General features: G+C 47.1%; 1 protein-coding gene across 6 annotated transcripts in view; it reads right to left on the bottom strand.

The window, feature by feature from the left end:
- Positions 1-7084: 7084 nt before the first annotated feature.
- The window catches only part of MXRA7 (matrix remodeling associated 7), a 28048-nt gene continuing 17089 nt past the window's right edge, over positions 7085-18043 (bottom strand). For 5 of the 6 annotated variants that reach the window (XR_013776526.1, XM_079323596.1, XM_079323597.1 and 2 more), the window contains one exon: positions 11528-13219. Coding sequence is in view for 2 of the 6 variants with exons in the window: in XM_079323598.1 (XP_079179724.1) it covers positions 13180-13219 (40 nt within the window). In the remaining 4 variants the exon portion in view is untranslated. Of the gene's footprint in view, positions 8562-11527; positions 13220-18043 lie in introns of those variants that run through there. The other variant, XM_079323595.1, reaches the window with a different exon arrangement.

Raw genomic sequence — 18043 nt, 5'->3', positions numbered from 1 at the left:
GCCACCCTGCTACCAAAACCTGGCCATGCAAACCCAACACAACCCACAAGGATCATCAAGTGCAACTCCAAAACTGAAATCATTGTCCAAACACTGCTTGAACTCTGGGCAGCCTTGGGATGCCCCTGAGGAGCCATTTCCCACTTCAGTTGTGCTGCCAGCAGTTTTTAAAAAGCAAAAGAGATGTGTAGGACAGAGTGCAATTTCCTCAGGAAATTCAGGGAACCATCCCATCAACCCACTCACAGCACTGCCAGTTTAACAGTGCCACATTGAAACTGGCATGGTTTACATACTCTTGGCTGTTCATAGGCAGCTTGAAAATAGGTAGAATATAACCTTCCCCCTAAAAACAAGTTTTCAGAATGCCTCTCCTCCTATCTTAAGGTCACTGGGTTCAGACATGGTGACACTCCCCTTCTTCACTAAGGTCATCCAGCTCTTCCCTGCCACAAGGACAGAAGATGAGGCACAGGAATTCTTTACTGCAGGACAAAAACACAGCCCACAGATGAGAACGAGTTGGCAAACCCAACCTAAAATTTTCATGTGGTGCTGCCTGAAATAGAAGTTTTCTTGCTCATGCCAAAAGTCAAGCTTCACCACTGCAAAGTTGATTTAAGTGTGTGGGTGTGAAAATTTCAACGTAGTCTGTACAGAGGAAAGCTGGGGTTTCTATTTTCTCCATTTGGTTTCTGCTGGTGTTTCTACTGCTGCCATGCAGACAACACCCTGTGTAACTCATCCACAGGCTTCACATCACAGTGGAAAAACAAAGAACAAAGAGCATGGGAGAGGAGCTGACAATATCTGGTCAGACCCTTCAAAACTGAACTATGTAAGCACACAAAGAGGAGAGCTTCTGACAAAAAGCCAAAGCAAACAGAAAGTTCAGAAATCAGCAGGTGTAAGTCTCCCTCCCAGCCATTCTGACCACATCTTGTAAGTATCCAGAAACTATAACTCTTCCAATTTAGCTCTAACAGATTCTGGGACAGGCCTGAGCAGTCAGTCATTGCATCTCCTTGCAAATGTTTCTCCAGGCAGTCTGGTTTATCCCTCCAGTCCCATCTTCACTCAGTACCTCTTCCCACCAAAGGTCACAGTCATCTCCATTAGCTGCTGGGCTGTTTCTCCTCCAAAGTTAAACAGCTGGATTTTTCAGTGGTCCCTGCTGGCATGAAAGGACATGCTCCACATAAACAGAGTGGCAGCTAAAGGGAATTCAGGGTGACAGGAGGGATTAAAAAGATCCTGTGCTTTGCTCTGCTACCACAGTTTGGGGTAGCTGCAAAGAAAGAAGCTGACAGCCAGGTCTCTGATGCTGAAAGGCACTAGGAAATCAAAGCACCACCTTTCAGGAGTTACTGAGCCAGTGAGATCTTCTTTACTACAAACTAAACACTTCCACTTCTACCTTACCACCCCCCCATTTCCATAAAAAAAGTATTTTGAGTTGATTTCTACCTCCATCAATTGTCAAGAGTAGAACTGAATCACAGGCAGTCACAAAACAATACCTTATACCACACAGGCTGCTGGTTTTCTCTCTGATAAAAGGGTTATAACAGTGCTGACAAGGAAGACAAATGACAGAGGCAATGATCCACAACGTCCTCTCCTCATAAGGATTGTGGTTATATCTTTATGACAGAGTTATAAAACAAAACAATAAAGTTCCAAGACCATTAGAGAAAGGTCACACACATTACAGTAGGAAATACCTATTTTAGATCTTATCTGGAGCTACAAAGACAAACAACATTCAAATACCAAAGGCCTGGCCTTTGGAACATCAGCTTCCTCAGAGGCATGTGCCTTCTCTTCCTCTACAGTGAAGTCTAATCAAGACTAAAAACGAGCTTTTTTCCCCCTGTGACTCCAGTCAGCTCAGTGCACTCTCTCAAGCCAACAAATACTCATCCCACAGGTGAAACAGAGCTTCACTCTTGGTGGCTGGGAGATGGAGCAAAGTGTTAAATAAGATGCTAAAAAAACCCTCCAGGAATTGCTCAGAAAATATGAGTTTTTCCTCATCAGTAGATGAGAGACTTAGCTGAGTTTAGCCAGTCTCAGGAATACTGGAGAACAGGTGGATCACAACATTTTGTGAATAGAAAAGGATTGAGCACATCCTTAACCCTCCCGGAGCGAACTGCACCTGAAATGTTCAGTGGGAGCTCTGCGGGCCCTCTCTGCTGTCTGTACAACACAACAGCACCATCCAGAGGATAAACACTGCCGGCTCTGCCTCTCCCCACCTCTGCAGGACATGAGCGCTATTCCAACTGGGAGCACTGCAGGGTTCAAGTTACCCTCGGCTAAGCAAACGTGACTATTGCAGGAGGGCAATAATAAAGATCTCCAGAAAGAACCCCCACTTCCCACTGCCAGGCAGCACCATCTCTGTCCAAGTGCTCCTTCCTGCAGGGCTGCAGTCTCTTCAGCAGTGGAGAGGAGGAAAATCTGAGTGCACTGTAAGGATTCGTGATCCCTCAGCTCGATTTATCACGGGCAGTGGCGGTGCGGTGAGTGCCAGGGCGCAGGGAGGAGGCTCGCAGCCCGCTTGGCCCATTCCCAGTGCCGATTTTGGAGATGTGCTCAGGCTGTTTGTGCTTCCCCAGGGTGATGGCAGCCGGCTGGCTCCTCTCTCCCTGCAGCAGCATCCCTAACGAGTGGCTTCAATGCCTGAAAAGTCACAATCCCCACAGCAGGTTTGGCACCAGCTTCTGGTGGAAAACAAAATCAATTATCCCCTTCCTTTGAGACAAATTAAGATGAAACAAACTATGAAATACTTCCACTTCGTGTTTATTGTTCCCAGTGCAATTTAGCAGTTGATAAACGGGAGCATTCCCAACAGCTGAGCACACCGTGACTCACGGCAGCACAAACCTCGATGGCTGCATTCCTGACCTACTTTGGGAATTAAGAAAGTATTTCAGACAGGAGAATTTCCCCTTTAGGTTAAAAAAAAATTATCAAAACCAAAAAAACTGTCTTACAGCTACTCCAGAAGCGTTGGCTGGGATCCACTGACTGGATGAGCTGAATAAGATCTACTCAGAGTTAAAAAAAACCAAACAGAAATAACAGAACAAACCACAAGGTTTTTGTTTTGCTCTGTCCCTGTCCCTAGTCAGATTCAAATCCATCCCTGTCTCCTGAGCCTATCTTGAATATCCTGAATTCTTATCTTTAGGAATTCTTATCATCTACTGCTGCCTCCAGAACTTGCAACCTCTGCTGCTTTATTTGATATTTAGAGGACTCAAAAGAAAGATGATTTCTAGGACATGTCAAAATCCCCTATGAACACTCACTTTTGTGAGAAAAATTTTTGTCATAATATGGAGAAAGAATTCAAAAACCAAAATACTACTCAGTTGCCACAACCAGAAGGTAGAAGACACCACTGTACATTTTTCACCATTTCTGAGGTTATGTTGGTCAGAAAACTTCCAGAGAAATGCAGCAGAAAAGGCTTCAGGGGGTTACTTTTTATACAGTTCTTTTATCAAAATGTGATTTCACCAACAAAAGTAAAAGCAATAAAGGTGAAGCTGCTTTCTTAAAATAGGAGCTGCTTGTGCCTCACACTCAATGCTTGATTACTGCCCAAATTCCCCATAGGCACCAGGTACAAAAACTTCACCTTCCAGGGAAAATGGTATCATCTAAAATGGATTGTTACCCACATGATTTTTGAACTTTCTTCCTTTGTTCTTATGGGGATAAATCCCAACTATTTTAAATTAATTCCCTGCCTGGCAACAGTGATTAAGAGACATGAGGGACTGGAAGGGAGAGGCAGGAAGGAAGTAGTGGGGTGGTTTTTAGTGTTCTAACTCCAAATCATGACAGACTTTTTTTTTTAAACCTGGATCTCTGATGGATATGGATGAAATTAAAATTTCTTTATCAAATGATGACAGAATTTATTTTTTTTTTAAAACCTGGATCTCTGATGGATATGGATGATGTCTTCAAGCTAAATTATCTGTCCTCAGGATGAATTTTCTCACCTTTTGTAAACACAACCGATGTTATCAGGTAAATTCTGGTAACTTCCACAACAGAAGATGTTCAAGGAAAGGCAAACTTTTGCTTCTCATCCTCTAAGATTTATTTAAAGAAAGCAAGAATTGAGTAAAATTACATCACCCTAATAAATATGCATAATAAATATGAGTTAGATAGGTGGGTTCATGTGAATTTTACTGTACAGAAATAGGTAATTTTTGCCCCTTGGTGTGGTTTGTGAAGATCCTCACTGCACACCCTTGAGATCTTCAAATTGGATTATCTGTCCCCGGGCTGAATTTTCTCATTTTTATAAATCTGATGTCAGCAGGCAACTTCTACAATAAAAGCTGCTTAATGAACAAAAGAACTTTCGTGCTCCACGATCAACCACCCAAATAAGTATGTATTAGATAGGTGAATTCATGCGAGTTTTACTACATAGAGGTGACTTTTCACTCGTTGGGCGGTTTGATTTGTGGGAAGTTCTGCGCACAATAAACAATATGTCCCTTCTCGGCCACACTCTGTATCCGTGATTAGAGCGCTCCGAAGATCGGAGCCCCCAGAGCCCTCCCGGCTCCCTCAGCGCCGCCATCGCTGTGAGGGCGGGACCGGCCTCCCCTCAGGCGGCGCCTGCGTGACGTCACCCGTACTCAGTGACGTCAAGCGTTGCGCACACGCGCTGCCGCTAACCGTCACCCAGGCACGTCTCCAGCCCCGCGGGATACGGAGGCCCCACAGGGCCAATCCAAGGCCGTTCCGCGTTGCCGTACGGGGACCCAATGGGGACACGTTAGTCCAATGGCGATCGTCACTTGTTGCCATGGAAGCGGGGCCCGCGGCCGTGTGGAGCCCCCAGTACCGCTGTCCCCTCACGGGGACCCCTCAGTGCCTGCATCCTGTCAAGGGAACCCCCCAGTACTGTTGAAAACATACCAATTTACTTTAGTCAAGGGGTTTGTTCTACTTCAGACTCTGCCTCTGCAGAGGGGGACATCTCTGGAAAAGACTGGTAAGAGAATCAAAGAGTGAAGATCTAATTAACATCAGAAACTATGAAATCCAGATCCAATAGGGGACCAAATACTGAGAACAATGAACATTGACCCAATTCGTTTTTATGAGTTTTGACTGTATAAAAGATCTGAAAAATCTAGTGAAAGCCATGTGTCATGGAAGGCTTCTCTCTGCACAGCCGGGCGTGTGGATGAGATGATTTCTGTGGTAAAGCCTGGCCAGAACAACATCCTGGCCAGATAACAAAGTAATGCCTTGGCTCTCCAACATTTAAATGCTGTTGGAGGGTTTTTGTTTTTCCTCAGGACCCCGAGTGAAGCCACTTCATCATGAGGACCCCCAGTGTCACTGTCCCCTCACAGGGTCCCCTCATTGCCATTATCCTGTCTTGGGGACCCCCCAGTGTCACTGTTCCCTCATGAGGGCCCCTCATTGCCATTACCATGTCTTGGGGACCCCCAGTGTCACTGTCACCTTGTGACAGCCCCTCATTGCCATTATCCTGTCTTGGGGACCCCCCAGTATGGCCATCCCCTCACAGGGTCCCCTCATCGCTATTATCCAGTTTTGGGGACCCCCAGTGTCACTGTCCCCTCATGAGGGCCCCTCATTGCCATTATCCTGTCTTGGGGACCCCCCAGTATGGCCACCCCCTCACAGGGTCCCCTCATTGCCATTATCCAGTTTTGGGGACCCCCAGTGTCACTGTCCCCTCATGAGGGCCCCTCATTGCCATTACCATGTCTTGGGGACCCCCAGTGTCACTGTCACCTTGTGACGGCCCCTCATTGCCATTATCCTGTCTTGGGGACCCCCCAGTATGGCCATCCCCTCACAGGGTCCCCTCATTGCCATTATCCAGTTTTGGGGACCCCCAGTGTCACTGTCCCCTCATGAGGGCCCCTCATTGCCATTATCCTGTCTTGGGGACCCCCCAGTACAGCCATCCCCTCATGAGGGCCCCCCAGTGCTGCCATCCTCTCCTGGGGACCCCTGTACCTTTCCCCCCACGAGGGTCCCCCAGTGCCAGCAGCCCTCTTTGGGGTGGGGGTGCAGTTAGATCACCTCTAAGGTCCCTTCAACACAAATGAGTCTGTGATGGATTCGGTGCTTCTGCAATTATTCACAGGGCAATACCCAGAAGGGGAGAAGCTGCAGCAGCAGCTGGTGAAATTTCCTGTATAAAGGGACATTATAAAGGGACATCCCACCATAGCATCTGGTGACATTTCCTGTATAAATATTTATGAGTCCAGTGGGAGAAGCGCCTCAGAAGCTGCCCAGCCAAACCAGGACATGCCCCATGGCTGCAGGTCCCTCCCCAGCACCTCCAGGGACCCACATGGATGTGTCCATGTGTCCATGTGTCCATGTGTCCATGTCTCCAGAGGGATGCTCTTCATTACAGCCTTGCCAATGCACATGATGAATGCAACACTCAAAATCTGTGGGTTTGCCATCTTGACATCCCTTCGTTTCATGTCTTGGGCAGAGGATTTTTTATTTATTTTTATTTCTCTCTTAAATTTGAGCCTAGTAAATAACAGGTTTTTCACCATTGTCCTGTTATCAGCAGCATCTGAACATTTTGGTGAGGATGCTCAGAGCTGGTGTGGACAGGACAGGTTTAATTCCAGCTGCTGTCCCTGGTACAGTGTTATCATTGCTGGCATAATCTGAAGCTGAAAGTTTTGAGGATTTTTTTTTTCTGCCCCAGAAATGTTCCTATTCAGAGAAGACCCAACCATAACATCAGAAATATAAAAATATTTTGGAAATAAGCCATGGAGTCAGCAAGATGAAGATTGAAAATCAACTACATTTCATCTCTTCTTTGCTTGCTTTCATGAAGAGTTTTGGAAAAGATCCTGATTTCGGTTTTGAGTTAGGGACAAGCCCCATATACAAATTTTCTATATTCCTCCCTTTGCACAGCTTGACAAAGGAAACAGTCCTAGGGACACAGCAAGCTAGCATGATATTTCACATAATGGGACTACTTTTCCCACTTAATTAATTCTTGTTGAATAAGAAGAGGTAATTTTCATCTTAAAATTTAAATTTTAATAATAATTCATAAATTTTAAATTTAAATGAAGTCATGATTGGTAGTAAAATCAGCTTGATCTCATTATAAATATGCCTTGACCTAAGTGAAAACTATTAGAAGATAAAATTATTCTTAAAAATCTAAGTGTCTGATATTACAGAACACACTGTACTGGGAGACAGCTACCAGATAATGAGATATTAGGTTTCTTGGACTGAAGAAGATTACACAAAATAAAGCAAAATTAATTTTTAAAGTGATCATTCCCTAAAACTGGGTCAGAAAATGTTGCCTCCCTTTGTGAGCAGCCACTAAAACCAAGAAAATCCTTCCTGATAAGGAAGTATTTAATAGGATTTCATAGGAGAGATAAGCACACCAGAAGACATTTAGTTATAATTAGGAATGCTCATTGATTTACTCTATTCAAACCACCTAGGGCTGGTCAAGACTGCTCAAAACACTTGATAAAATCACAAAGATTTCCTAAGTATGTCATTTCCTCACATAATTTTCTATGAGAAGAGCAGGATGTGAAGTGAACCATCCTTGTGATAAATCCAGCAGCCTTTCTGTGGTTCTGTCACCACTGTCAGGAGATGTTTGTGTTTCCAGGCTGGAGTTTGCTGCTGCTTCCTCAGGCGTGAGGATGATCTCAATGAGGTCAGCTGGAACCAGCTTGGATTGCTTTCAAAAGCCAGCATGAAGGAGGATGAAGTGCTCTTTGCAGGGAGATGAGGGGCAACACACCCCTGATCAGAACACTGATGCCTTGCTTTTGGCTGTTTGTTTCCTAGTTCTAGGGTTGGAAGCCTCCCTGCCAAGAGAGAGAATGTGCAATCTTTGGAGTTTTCAAGACCCAACAGGATGAAGCCCTGAGTAACCCACCTTGGTCCCATAACTGATGCTGCTTTTAGCAGAAGGTTGGACTACAGCACCCTTCGACCTGAGTTATTCTATTATTTTCATCCATTTTACACCTATCATCTTTGGTTTTTTTCAGATATCAAACTGAGAAAGAGTAGGCTTGAAAGTTAATTTGCATAAAGCATGGCTAGAAAAGAAGGAAAAAAAAAAAAGGAGTTTAACTGCTTTGTAGGACTGAGACATGTGACCCAGCCAGAAAGAGGTAAAAAATCGCTGTATGAGATGATAGCTCTGCAAAGAAAAATTATTAAAAGGCTGAGGAATTACAAGTCTTTTGAAATACATATCACAGGCCTATATGTGTTTGCAAAACAAACTGGAACTACAAAATAACTACTGAGACACTTTTCAAGCACTACAACCTCCAGTGTCCTGCAGAACAAGGGCCAAGATGGCTTTTGGGCACAGCCTGCCCTGGCTGCAGGGTTATATATCATACAGTCTGAGCTGCTCCTTCATGTCTCCTTCAGACATCTCTCCAAATGTGTCACTTTTTTCCTTCATCAGTCTGAAGATGGCAGCCAGCTGCTCCCTCTGAACCCTGTCAAGAAGAAAAGGAGAAGTAGGAATGGCCAATCCAGGAGCAAGAACACCAATGTCAAATGAAGCACAGAGCCAAAGCAGGTCACTGTACAAACTTAGTGGCTGCAGGAAATGTGTCCCTGTGAGATAAGGCAGAGATAGCCTCTGGTTCTCCTTCCTCCCCCTTCCCATCTATCCCATCATCCTGCACGTCTCTCTGCAGCTCCTAAAGGTGGAGATAAACCAGCCTGTTTTAACACTGCCTTTGGAGCTCCTTAGGGCTTATCTATGCTCAAACTTTCAAGATAACATGTGGAATTTTGTAAGACCAGCATGTCCCAATTAATGAACCTGGATTAAGATTCAACAGCCCAGTGTGCTTTCCTTCTGTAATTCTGTGAGGATGTAGGTACAGAATAATTCAGGAGTAGCTATTAAATTTTAAATGCATATTCTAACTTAAAACTAGAGAGCAGGCTACCTCCCAGTGTGGACATGGCTTTAATCAGCCACTGGAGGATAAGGTCACAGATAGAAATTTGCTTTGATTTGAGTTTGTCTGCCAGTGTCCCATGGTGAGATGGACTCAGGTAGCCAGTCCAGCAGAGAGGTGGTCCCTGTGTAGGCAGAGGCTGACCACTGGATCACCTAGCTCAGATTTTTAATCCCCAGGCAGTTCCATAGTAGATGATTAACATCTTTCTCCCCCTAACAGAAGATATCTTGATTTTTCCCTACCCTGAAGCAGTTAACCATTTTACATCCCATGAAGATTGGTATCTGTGACAGGGCTTTATTTATAGGAGGACTTATGCTGCTCATCACTGAGGGATACAGGAGGGTGGGCAGCACAGGAGTGCCATTTGTTTGCAGGTAGCTCATGAACTGTTGTAACTCTACAAATTCCCTTCTGGGACAAGATGAATGTGCATGTGGCTCCAGGCAGGGCTGGCTGAGGGATGGAATGTTCCAGCTGCCAGAATCCTACCTGATTGGGATCAGGCTGCTCTAATGCCTAGCACAGCTCATTCCTGACTGTGGGGCATGGAAAGAACTAATGGATCTGTGTGTTTTATGGCTGTAACAAGGCAGATGTTGTTCCTGTTACTTCAAGGCTCATTTTGTCCCTGCATGAGTGTGAGGCCAGAACTCAGTGACAGCTCAGAGCTCAGACCTGCCACAATCCCAGCTCCTCTTGCTTGTTCAGCATCCTTAGACCTCCTGTGGGCTAAAACCACAGAATCTGCCTTTTACTCCCACGTGGTCATCCTGTCAAGAGTCCTCTTTCCTGCCACAACCAGCTTCCCACACAGGACTTTAAACCATTTAATTAATCCATTTAAATGCACCCCACTGGGGTAGCCTTCCTGCAAGGCCTGTGTGGATGAGCTATCAGCTGTTCCAGTAACAGGAGGGGCAGTAATAACTATTGACAGGCAAAAACTGGGCACAATCTTTGCTTGAAAGAAAGGACAGCATCAACCCACCAGCAGCCACCAAACCATGAACAAGGTCAGAGGAACACAGCAATGAGCAGAGGAACCTTCTTCCTGTGTTCCTGACTCCTGCTCTGCATTTTACCCCCTCCTGAGCTAAGCCCCAGCAGAGGTAGGAACAGCAGCCTGTCCTCTCAGCCCTGCTGAAGCAAACAGAGCAGGAAAAAAAGCAGATCCTGGCTAAAGCAAGCTCATTTGCCAATTCTTTTCTATTGCAATTAAAATGCAATGGTCTTACAGCGAGACATATCCTGATAATGATGTGGTGAATTTTGCTTATGGAAGCCTGGATTTGTCTGTCTCTTGTGCAATGTTTTGTGCTCACAGGAAGAGCATCCAGCTGCCCTTTCCAGATGAGAGGATGGGAAGCAGGGTCATGAGTGATCAATATTTTATTTGGGATCACCACTGGGCACAACAGGGTATGTTGCCAGTCTGGTGTGGGGAAATTCAATACACAGCTTGGCCTCCTGGGTCTGCAGTGCATCCCAGCTGGGAGTGCTCACACAGGGCTGCATCCCTCACTCCTTATTTCACAGACATCAGTGCTGCTGAAACCTCTCCAAAGGCACATTTCCTCAACTCCAAAATCAGGATCACAGACAACATTCACTCCCTTTTTTTGAAGCACAACATCAATGCATTTTGGATCCCCCCTCAACTTTAAATATTATGACTGTGCATTTGAAAATAGAAAAAAGAGCTGTTACTTTTCTGCACTACATAATCTACTACAAAGAGACAGAAAAACAAAGATAAAGAGAGAAAAGAGCCTGGGAAGGAAGAGTAAGGCACCACAAACATGAAACTGTCTTTGAAGAGAAGCTTCTCCTATCAGAGGTGACCTTGCAAAACAACCTCATAGTGCTCCAGCTTGGTTTGGTTTGGGGTATTTTTTTGCATGAGTTCAGATCAAACATTCCCCATTCACAAATAAAATCATTCTCTCTTCTCATAAATGCTGTCCTCAAAACTACTTGGATTCAGGAAGTCAAACAGGAATTTACTTATTGCTAACAAAATAGATTAATTAAGTATTCTCAAAACAGCCTAATTCTTCTTCATAGGCAATTACATTTGCATACTTAGCTCCCTTAGGCTCTTTTCAGACATTTTAGGCCAAGACTTTTACAGTTAGCTAGAGGTTTGGGGCAGTGAGCCATAGGTATGTTAGAGATCTGGAGTTTAGGAACTGCTAAGCACCTGTGTCCACAGCAGCTGAAATCCTGGGCAGGGCTTTGCACTGAAGATTTTGTTAATTGCTCTGCAACCAAACCAGGATCCTGTTGCAACTCTGTGTTGCTTCAGCAGAAAAAGGGGAATATCCCTGACTTTCCCTCTGATCATTTAGGGGAATATAATAATTTATAGGATAAAAGTCACAGAAGGGCACAATGTACCTCTAACCTAAAATCCAGATTTTAGGCACAAATCTCTTGAGGAAGAAGTTACAAGCTGCTGGAGGTAGGGAGAACGAGCACAAACCAAATAAACTATTCAAAGGTTTATTGGACCAAACAAAGGCAATTTTTACAGATTCAAGCCACTAGAATTACAGTCCTTTGTATAAGAGCCACCATCAGATACAAAACAAACAAAAACAAACAAAAGTAAAAAATACCCAGACAGCCATTTGAGTTGAAGAAAGAGTTTGACTTGCTGCCACTAGCAAAAATCAGGACTTAACTACCAACTTTGCTGGATGTACATATTGCCATGTAACTGAAACACAACGGATATAAGGCATTCTTTGCATAGTTGGGTGCTTGGGACACAGTCAGCCAGCCAGCACCGAGGGGAGACAGCGGCTGCACCAGCGGCATGTTGAAGCAGAGGGTCCAGATGTGCCTCAATTCATATGCAAACCACTGAACACGCTTGCAGTTGTCAGCTGGGAAAGGGCAGCCCAGCCTCTTCTAAAGCTGAAGCCTCCTGCTGTTCTTTAAATGAGCCTGTTTATGAAGAATTTGCCAACCCCAGGCGCTGGAGAGGACAACTGTGTACAAGGTTTCAAGTATTGTCTGCATAGGAATTAAAAGGGGAGGGGGAAAAGCAGCCTGTTGGGTTCTGATATGTTTGCAGCATTAGCCAAGAGGCAGTGACAGAGAAGCTTTGGAGGACACATTCCCACCCAGCCTGGTGTTTCTAGAACACCACTAAAGGACTTGGAACCTCTTCTCTCTTTCAAAAACCAGCTGGGTTTGATTTAAAACCAAGTATGTGCCCAGCCAAATGAATCTGCTCTGTGTGACAGAGCTGAGGGGCAATGCTGAGCTCTGGTTCCCATGGACCAGCAAGAGCAGAGGACACTGGAACAGCAAGCAGGCAGAGGAATGGGGAGTGTGCCCTTCCCAGGTCCTCCAGGATCTCATCCTGAGCCAGAGGCAACCCCTGATGCCATAGCTGCCTCCTTGGGTCTCTCCCCTTGGGAGCTGGAGTAGGCAAAAGTGAGGATGCAGATAATAACAGCAGCCAAAATGTGGTCTCTCCACTGCAAGCAGAACAGCTAAACGATCAAACTTCATCACTTCTTGAGTCTCCTGTCTACCTACAGAAGCAGCTCTCTGCTAAAATGACTACAGAAGCAAGATTTGAGTCAGCCCAGCCATCGTCTGCCATCCCTCTCATGGACCCCACTTTGTCCCTCCACCCCTTGGAGTAAAGCAACTTTGTACAGCACTGGAAATCACAGGCAGTTACCAGCCCCCAGCAATAAAGAGGTGTTTGGCCCCAGGACAAAACAACTTGAGATTCTGGTACAAGGTCCCAGCTGGTCTAAGAGCAGAGCTATGGTTTGCCCACCCCAGGAAAGGAACAATGTGGATTTAATGGCCTAATATATGTAACAAACACAACTATAGACTCATTGCATATTTAGTGTTCACTTTGGGTTTTGTCTGGGGGAGAAGGAGGAAAGTTCATCCCAGTCCCCCAAACATAACTCAGGTCACTGCTTGGGCCCAGCCCCAGTCCATGGAGCTACACAACAGGATATCCTCAAACTTGACAGGAGTTTTTGAAGAACTCAACTTCAGACCAAGAGGGGATCCCAAGTTCTGAGGGTTTATGGATTTCTCTTATGGGTGTGTTTGGTTGGTTTTGGTATTTCTCTCAAGCCTTTAATGATGCCAAGGGATGCCTTTAGGAGGAGGCTAGGGACAACTTCATATAGTCTTCAGGTCTGCAAAGAGAAACAGGGAGAGAAATCATTTCAGTCATTTCACCCCTCAGCTTGGTTCATTATTATTCACAAAAACGAGCAGGAGAGCCCTCAGTGTGTGTGTTGGGGGGAAGGCAAGGCAGCTTCCCCCTCAGGGCAGGACAAGCTGCTGTCTGCAAACCTCATGCCTCTAAGAAGGACTTTGCTTCATCTATTGCAGCAGGATAGTTGCAACCCAGTCAGAAGTGCAAATCCTCTTGTCTGGCACCAAGCTAAGTTACAACCCTTCTGAGCTACTAATAAAAACTGGAGAAGTCAAACTGATGAACTGCAGGGGTTGCTGCCTCACTGTCCTGTGCAGAGCCCCAGGGCTGCTGGCACCCTCGAATCTGGCAGCCCAGATTCCTTTTCCCACCTGTAGCCAGATGAGCCAGAAGCAAGTGCTGATTTCACAGGCAGTGTGCCTGAACTGCTTGACCCTTCTCAATCTTTCTACAGATGAGGCTGTTCAAGGGGAGGAGATAAAATCCCTGCAGGCCACTTCTTTTTGAACAAACTCTCCCAGTATCCCAGGGAAGGAGATGTGTTTAATGTCTGGGGACATCCAGGCACTCCTTCCACATCTTGTTAGAAGAGCCAGGGTCTAAAAAATGTGGTCCCTTGTTCTTCCAGACACTCTGCCCTTACTGCCCCAGCATCTCTCATGGGTGGACCATCCACATCAGGAAACATCCAACAGAAGGCTGGACAGCTGCCCATGGACTGGAGCAGAGGGAAGCTACAACACACATCACCTGCCCTACAAACACACAGACACCCCCAGGCTCATTCCTCCTGGATTCAATAGGCTTCATGGTCCATAACACCTGAGCCACATTTGGAAGTCCCCTACTCCTGCCAGCCACAGCGTGAGGATGAGGAACAACCTCATTTCATCCTTGCTCTTCTGCAAAATCCTTCTGAGCACAGCCAGTGACCCAGATCCCAGGTGGGAGATGCTGGGGAGGCATCACAAGGGGCTGGGGTTACTGGGGAGGCATCACGAGGGGCTGGGGTTACTGGAGCGATGTTCTGCTGTCCGGCTGGGACAAAGGAAGGAAATTTTCCGGCGTGGATAATCAGTGTGCGGGATTGGCGGCGCTGAGGAGCGGCTCATCCCGCTCAAGTCACGCAAGCATAATCAGATTTCACGTGTCAGGACATAAGCTCGTTGCCACGGGGGCCCAGGAGGGAAGGGCCCCTCCAGCGAGACACAGTTGGAGTGGGCAGGGATGGGGATAGAGAGAGGATGGATGAGTCCCTCACAGGGATACTCATCTCCACAGGGCCAGGCTGACAGCTGGCAGGAGATCTCAAAACCAGCAGGACCCTAATGGAGGATGTACATCAGAGCCAGAAATTCCCATCTGCACTAGAGGGATAGCCCTTTCTGGTCCTGGAGCAAGCTGTGAGAGGAATTGGACTAAAGAGCATGAAGCAGTCTCTCTCTGGGACACTGGGGCCTACCCCCAGGCTGAGAAGCTCTGGCATTTCAGACTTGAAAGTCTTAATTAACTTGGGATGGAAGCCCAGAGATTTGAGCCACAGCTTTTCCTTGGCTCTTCCCTCTTTTACTCTCCTTGGAAGCATGCTTGCCCCCAGCAGTTCATCAATCAAACCAGGTTAGGGCCATCTTTTGCCAGAAGCTGTATCCTTTCTTCAGATAAAGATTATCCAGGTATCTCTGTTCCTGCCCAAGCCAATGGCCAAGATGCTGAATCACATGATTTGTCAGCTGGACATTGTTCTGTGCAAGGAAAAACTGGAGAACAAGGAGCCCAGACAAAAGCAGGTCCTGAAATATGAAGGCAGTTCAGGGACTGAAGGTCTCAAAGAAGCATGGAAACTGCATGTCCTTCTGGTGGCCTCAGGAGCAATCCCTTCAGTCACAGCACTGACACAGGGCTTCTTGCTCTTGAGAGAAGACAGCACCTCAGCTCTGAAAAGCAGGGGTCACTGGTGGCATTCCCATGTGCATCTCTCTCTCATGTGTGCAAAAATCTACAGCAGGTCAGGAAATCTGTAGCCCATTCATAGGCTTCAGCTTTCCAAAGAAGTCCTGACTCACTCTGAGAGCCCAGAGCATCCTACTGCAGACATGTTTGATAACTGCTTGTGCCCTTTTCAGGAATAGTTTCTCTCAACAAATGATTTTCAGAAGCACAGATCATTCCCAGCTCCTTTCCCTGGCTCAGGACTTTGTCAGGACCATCAGTCCCTTGCACTGAAATCCTGGCAAGGAAGGTGGACAGTAACCTTGCTCCAGACTCTGCTCACTTCAAACTAGGATTAACCCTTGAGGATGAAGAGCAGGGAATAAAAGCTCTTAGTGCTGGGCAGACCTGGCAATGGGTGGTTGAGATCTCCCCAAGAAGTTCCTTCCTCTCACTGCTGGGGATGGTCCCATCACCCTGTCCCTGTTTCTTTACCATGGGGGCAGCTACCATCTCATTTCTGGTGGTGGCTTGAGGTCTTGAGATATTGCAGGAAGAATATGAGGAAAGGCACACGAATTCTAAACTTTCCTGGTGGTCCCAAAAGTGTGAGGCAGTTGTTTCAGCCAATTGGCAACACATAGAGGGCTTAAATGCAGAAGAGGGAGACAGTGCTTAGAAAAAAGGGCTTGAGTGACAGTGCCAAAAGCAGCTTCATCAGCACAAATCTGAAATTCCTCCACTGAGACAGAGAAGTTGAAAGGTGCACTGGGCTTTGGGAAATACCTACTGTGCCTCGAGGCTGCCAGAACCAGTAACCAGGGAGCACAAGGCTCATTGGCTGGTGTGGAGTCAGTGGGACTGGGGGCTGTATCACCCCCAGCAGACCTTGCCCACAACTGTTTTGAGGCAGAAGCTTCCCACATTTCCCAGCCAGAGCAGCAACAGCTGACAAGGCCAGAGCACAGCAGGAAGGTGGCTTGGGCTCCTGACCAGCTCATCCATCAGTCGTGTGCCTATTCTCTGGCAACAGTCCTGAGCACCCCAGCCAACACCACAGCAGTGGGAAAAGCCACAGACAGGCTGGGCTGTGCTTTCCTCCAGCCCTCAGTGTTTGTCCTGAACACCACTCTGCTCCCAGCCCGGTGAGATGTCCCAATTCCCTGCATCCCTGGGTGTCACCCAGCTGCAGGGGAGCCCAGGGCAGGCAGAGCAGGGCTGCCAGGGAGTTAGCAGGCAGAGAACAGCCAGCTGCCCATGCTGCACAAGGTTAAGCAGAAGCAGATGAAGACAAGTCATGAGTGCTGGGTGAGGGAGACACAGAGAAGCAGCCACAAGCCAGGACAATTTAGGATCTGAGCAGAAAAAGACAAAACCCAGGAGCTCAAGCAGAGTTGCTGTCTGGACTAAAATCTCATGCCAAGGCAGAGTCAGAGACTCACACCCTGCAAAGGCTATGGGGGAGTTTGCAAGGGTTTCCTCTCTGGGAGGGAAAAGGAGGAGATGGGAAGGGGCTTCCTGGCCTCCCTTTCCCTTGCTTTCTGTGGGAGGCATCCTGAGTTACTCTGGTTTTAAAGCTTTTGGGGATTCATGACTCAATCAAGACTATAAATAGGGCTCCAGTCCACTGACATCTCATAGGTCAGAGGACTTTTCCCTGGGGATATGGAGGGAGGGAACTGCACCAGGCCACCAGCAAACTCCCTCCTCATCCAAATGGAGTTGGGCACCTACAGAGTGAGCTCAGCAGGGATCCCCAAACATACAGGGCTCTTTACTACAAGAGACAGGTGGGAAGCAAACACACATCAAGCCCTGGGTGTTTGACAGCTGAAAGCCACCTTGCCCATGGCTGGTGCCACCCCTATGGCTGGTGGCTGCAGTACAGCAGTGGCCACCCTGCCCTGGGCTCTGCCCCCCTCCTGCTACTCCCCCTCCCTCAGCCCAGGACGACTACCGTGCTGCAGCAGATGAGAAGCAAACAAACAAAAACACCCCTCCCACCCCCCCAAAAAAAGCCCAAACTTACCAGCTTCCCTCATCCAAAAGAAGCACCATGCTGAACAGACAGGACTAGACAGGACAGGACAGGACAGCAAAGCCACTGGGTGGGGGGAAGGTCAGTAAAAGAGAGGGAGGAGAAAGAGGCTCCATGCTGTAGGGAGAGGGGAGCGAGCAGGCAAGCCAGGGTTATGTGATGGCAATGCAGGGGGTGGACAGGGACAGATGCCAATGGACAGCTCTCCCAAAATGCAACATCCCCCAGCTCTGTCCACCCACCTATTTTTGGGGAGCTACTAGTGGAGATGTTTGAAATAGGTCAAGGTCTGTCAACACAGTCATTAAACCTCTGCAGCTGCTTCCTGCCCTTGTGTGCTCCAGAATTGTCATCAGCAGCACTGTCTCATTCACAATTCAAACTGCAGCACAGTTGTCCCTCAAGCCACAGCTGCATGCCACTTTCATTCAGGATGCCTTGCAGAGCAGGGAAAGTTCTCTCCTCTCTGACATTCCCTAGAACCAGGGTCTACCCTGCCTTGCTGAAACTCCAGGGTCCAAGCCCAGATTTTTTAGTGCCCTATAACCGAGAGGCACTCTGAACCCAGCTGGGGAGGAGGCAAGTTTCCATTGCTAAATTACCACTAAGAAAAGGGCTGAGTTTGATATTTACAGCCATCCAATCCCCCTTGCATGAATTCCAATTTGCAGTTGAGCCTTAGGCTTAAATGCAGTCTGTATTCAAACAGTGTCACCTCAACCCATCTGTGGCTGGCCAGCAGTGAGAGGAGAGGATTGAGAGGCAGGAGGAGAGTTTGCTCCTTGAAAGGGTCACCTGGCTGTGGGAATTGTGCCCATTAGCCAGGGAAACTGG

This window comes from Erithacus rubecula, assembly GCF_903797595.1.
Source record: "Erithacus rubecula genome assembly, chromosome: 20".
Lineage (NCBI taxonomy): Eukaryota > Metazoa > Chordata > Aves > Passeriformes > Muscicapidae > Erithacus > Erithacus rubecula.
The sequence above is the reverse complement of the archived record's forward strand: the minus strand, read 5'-3'. Positions and strand labels throughout refer to the sequence as shown.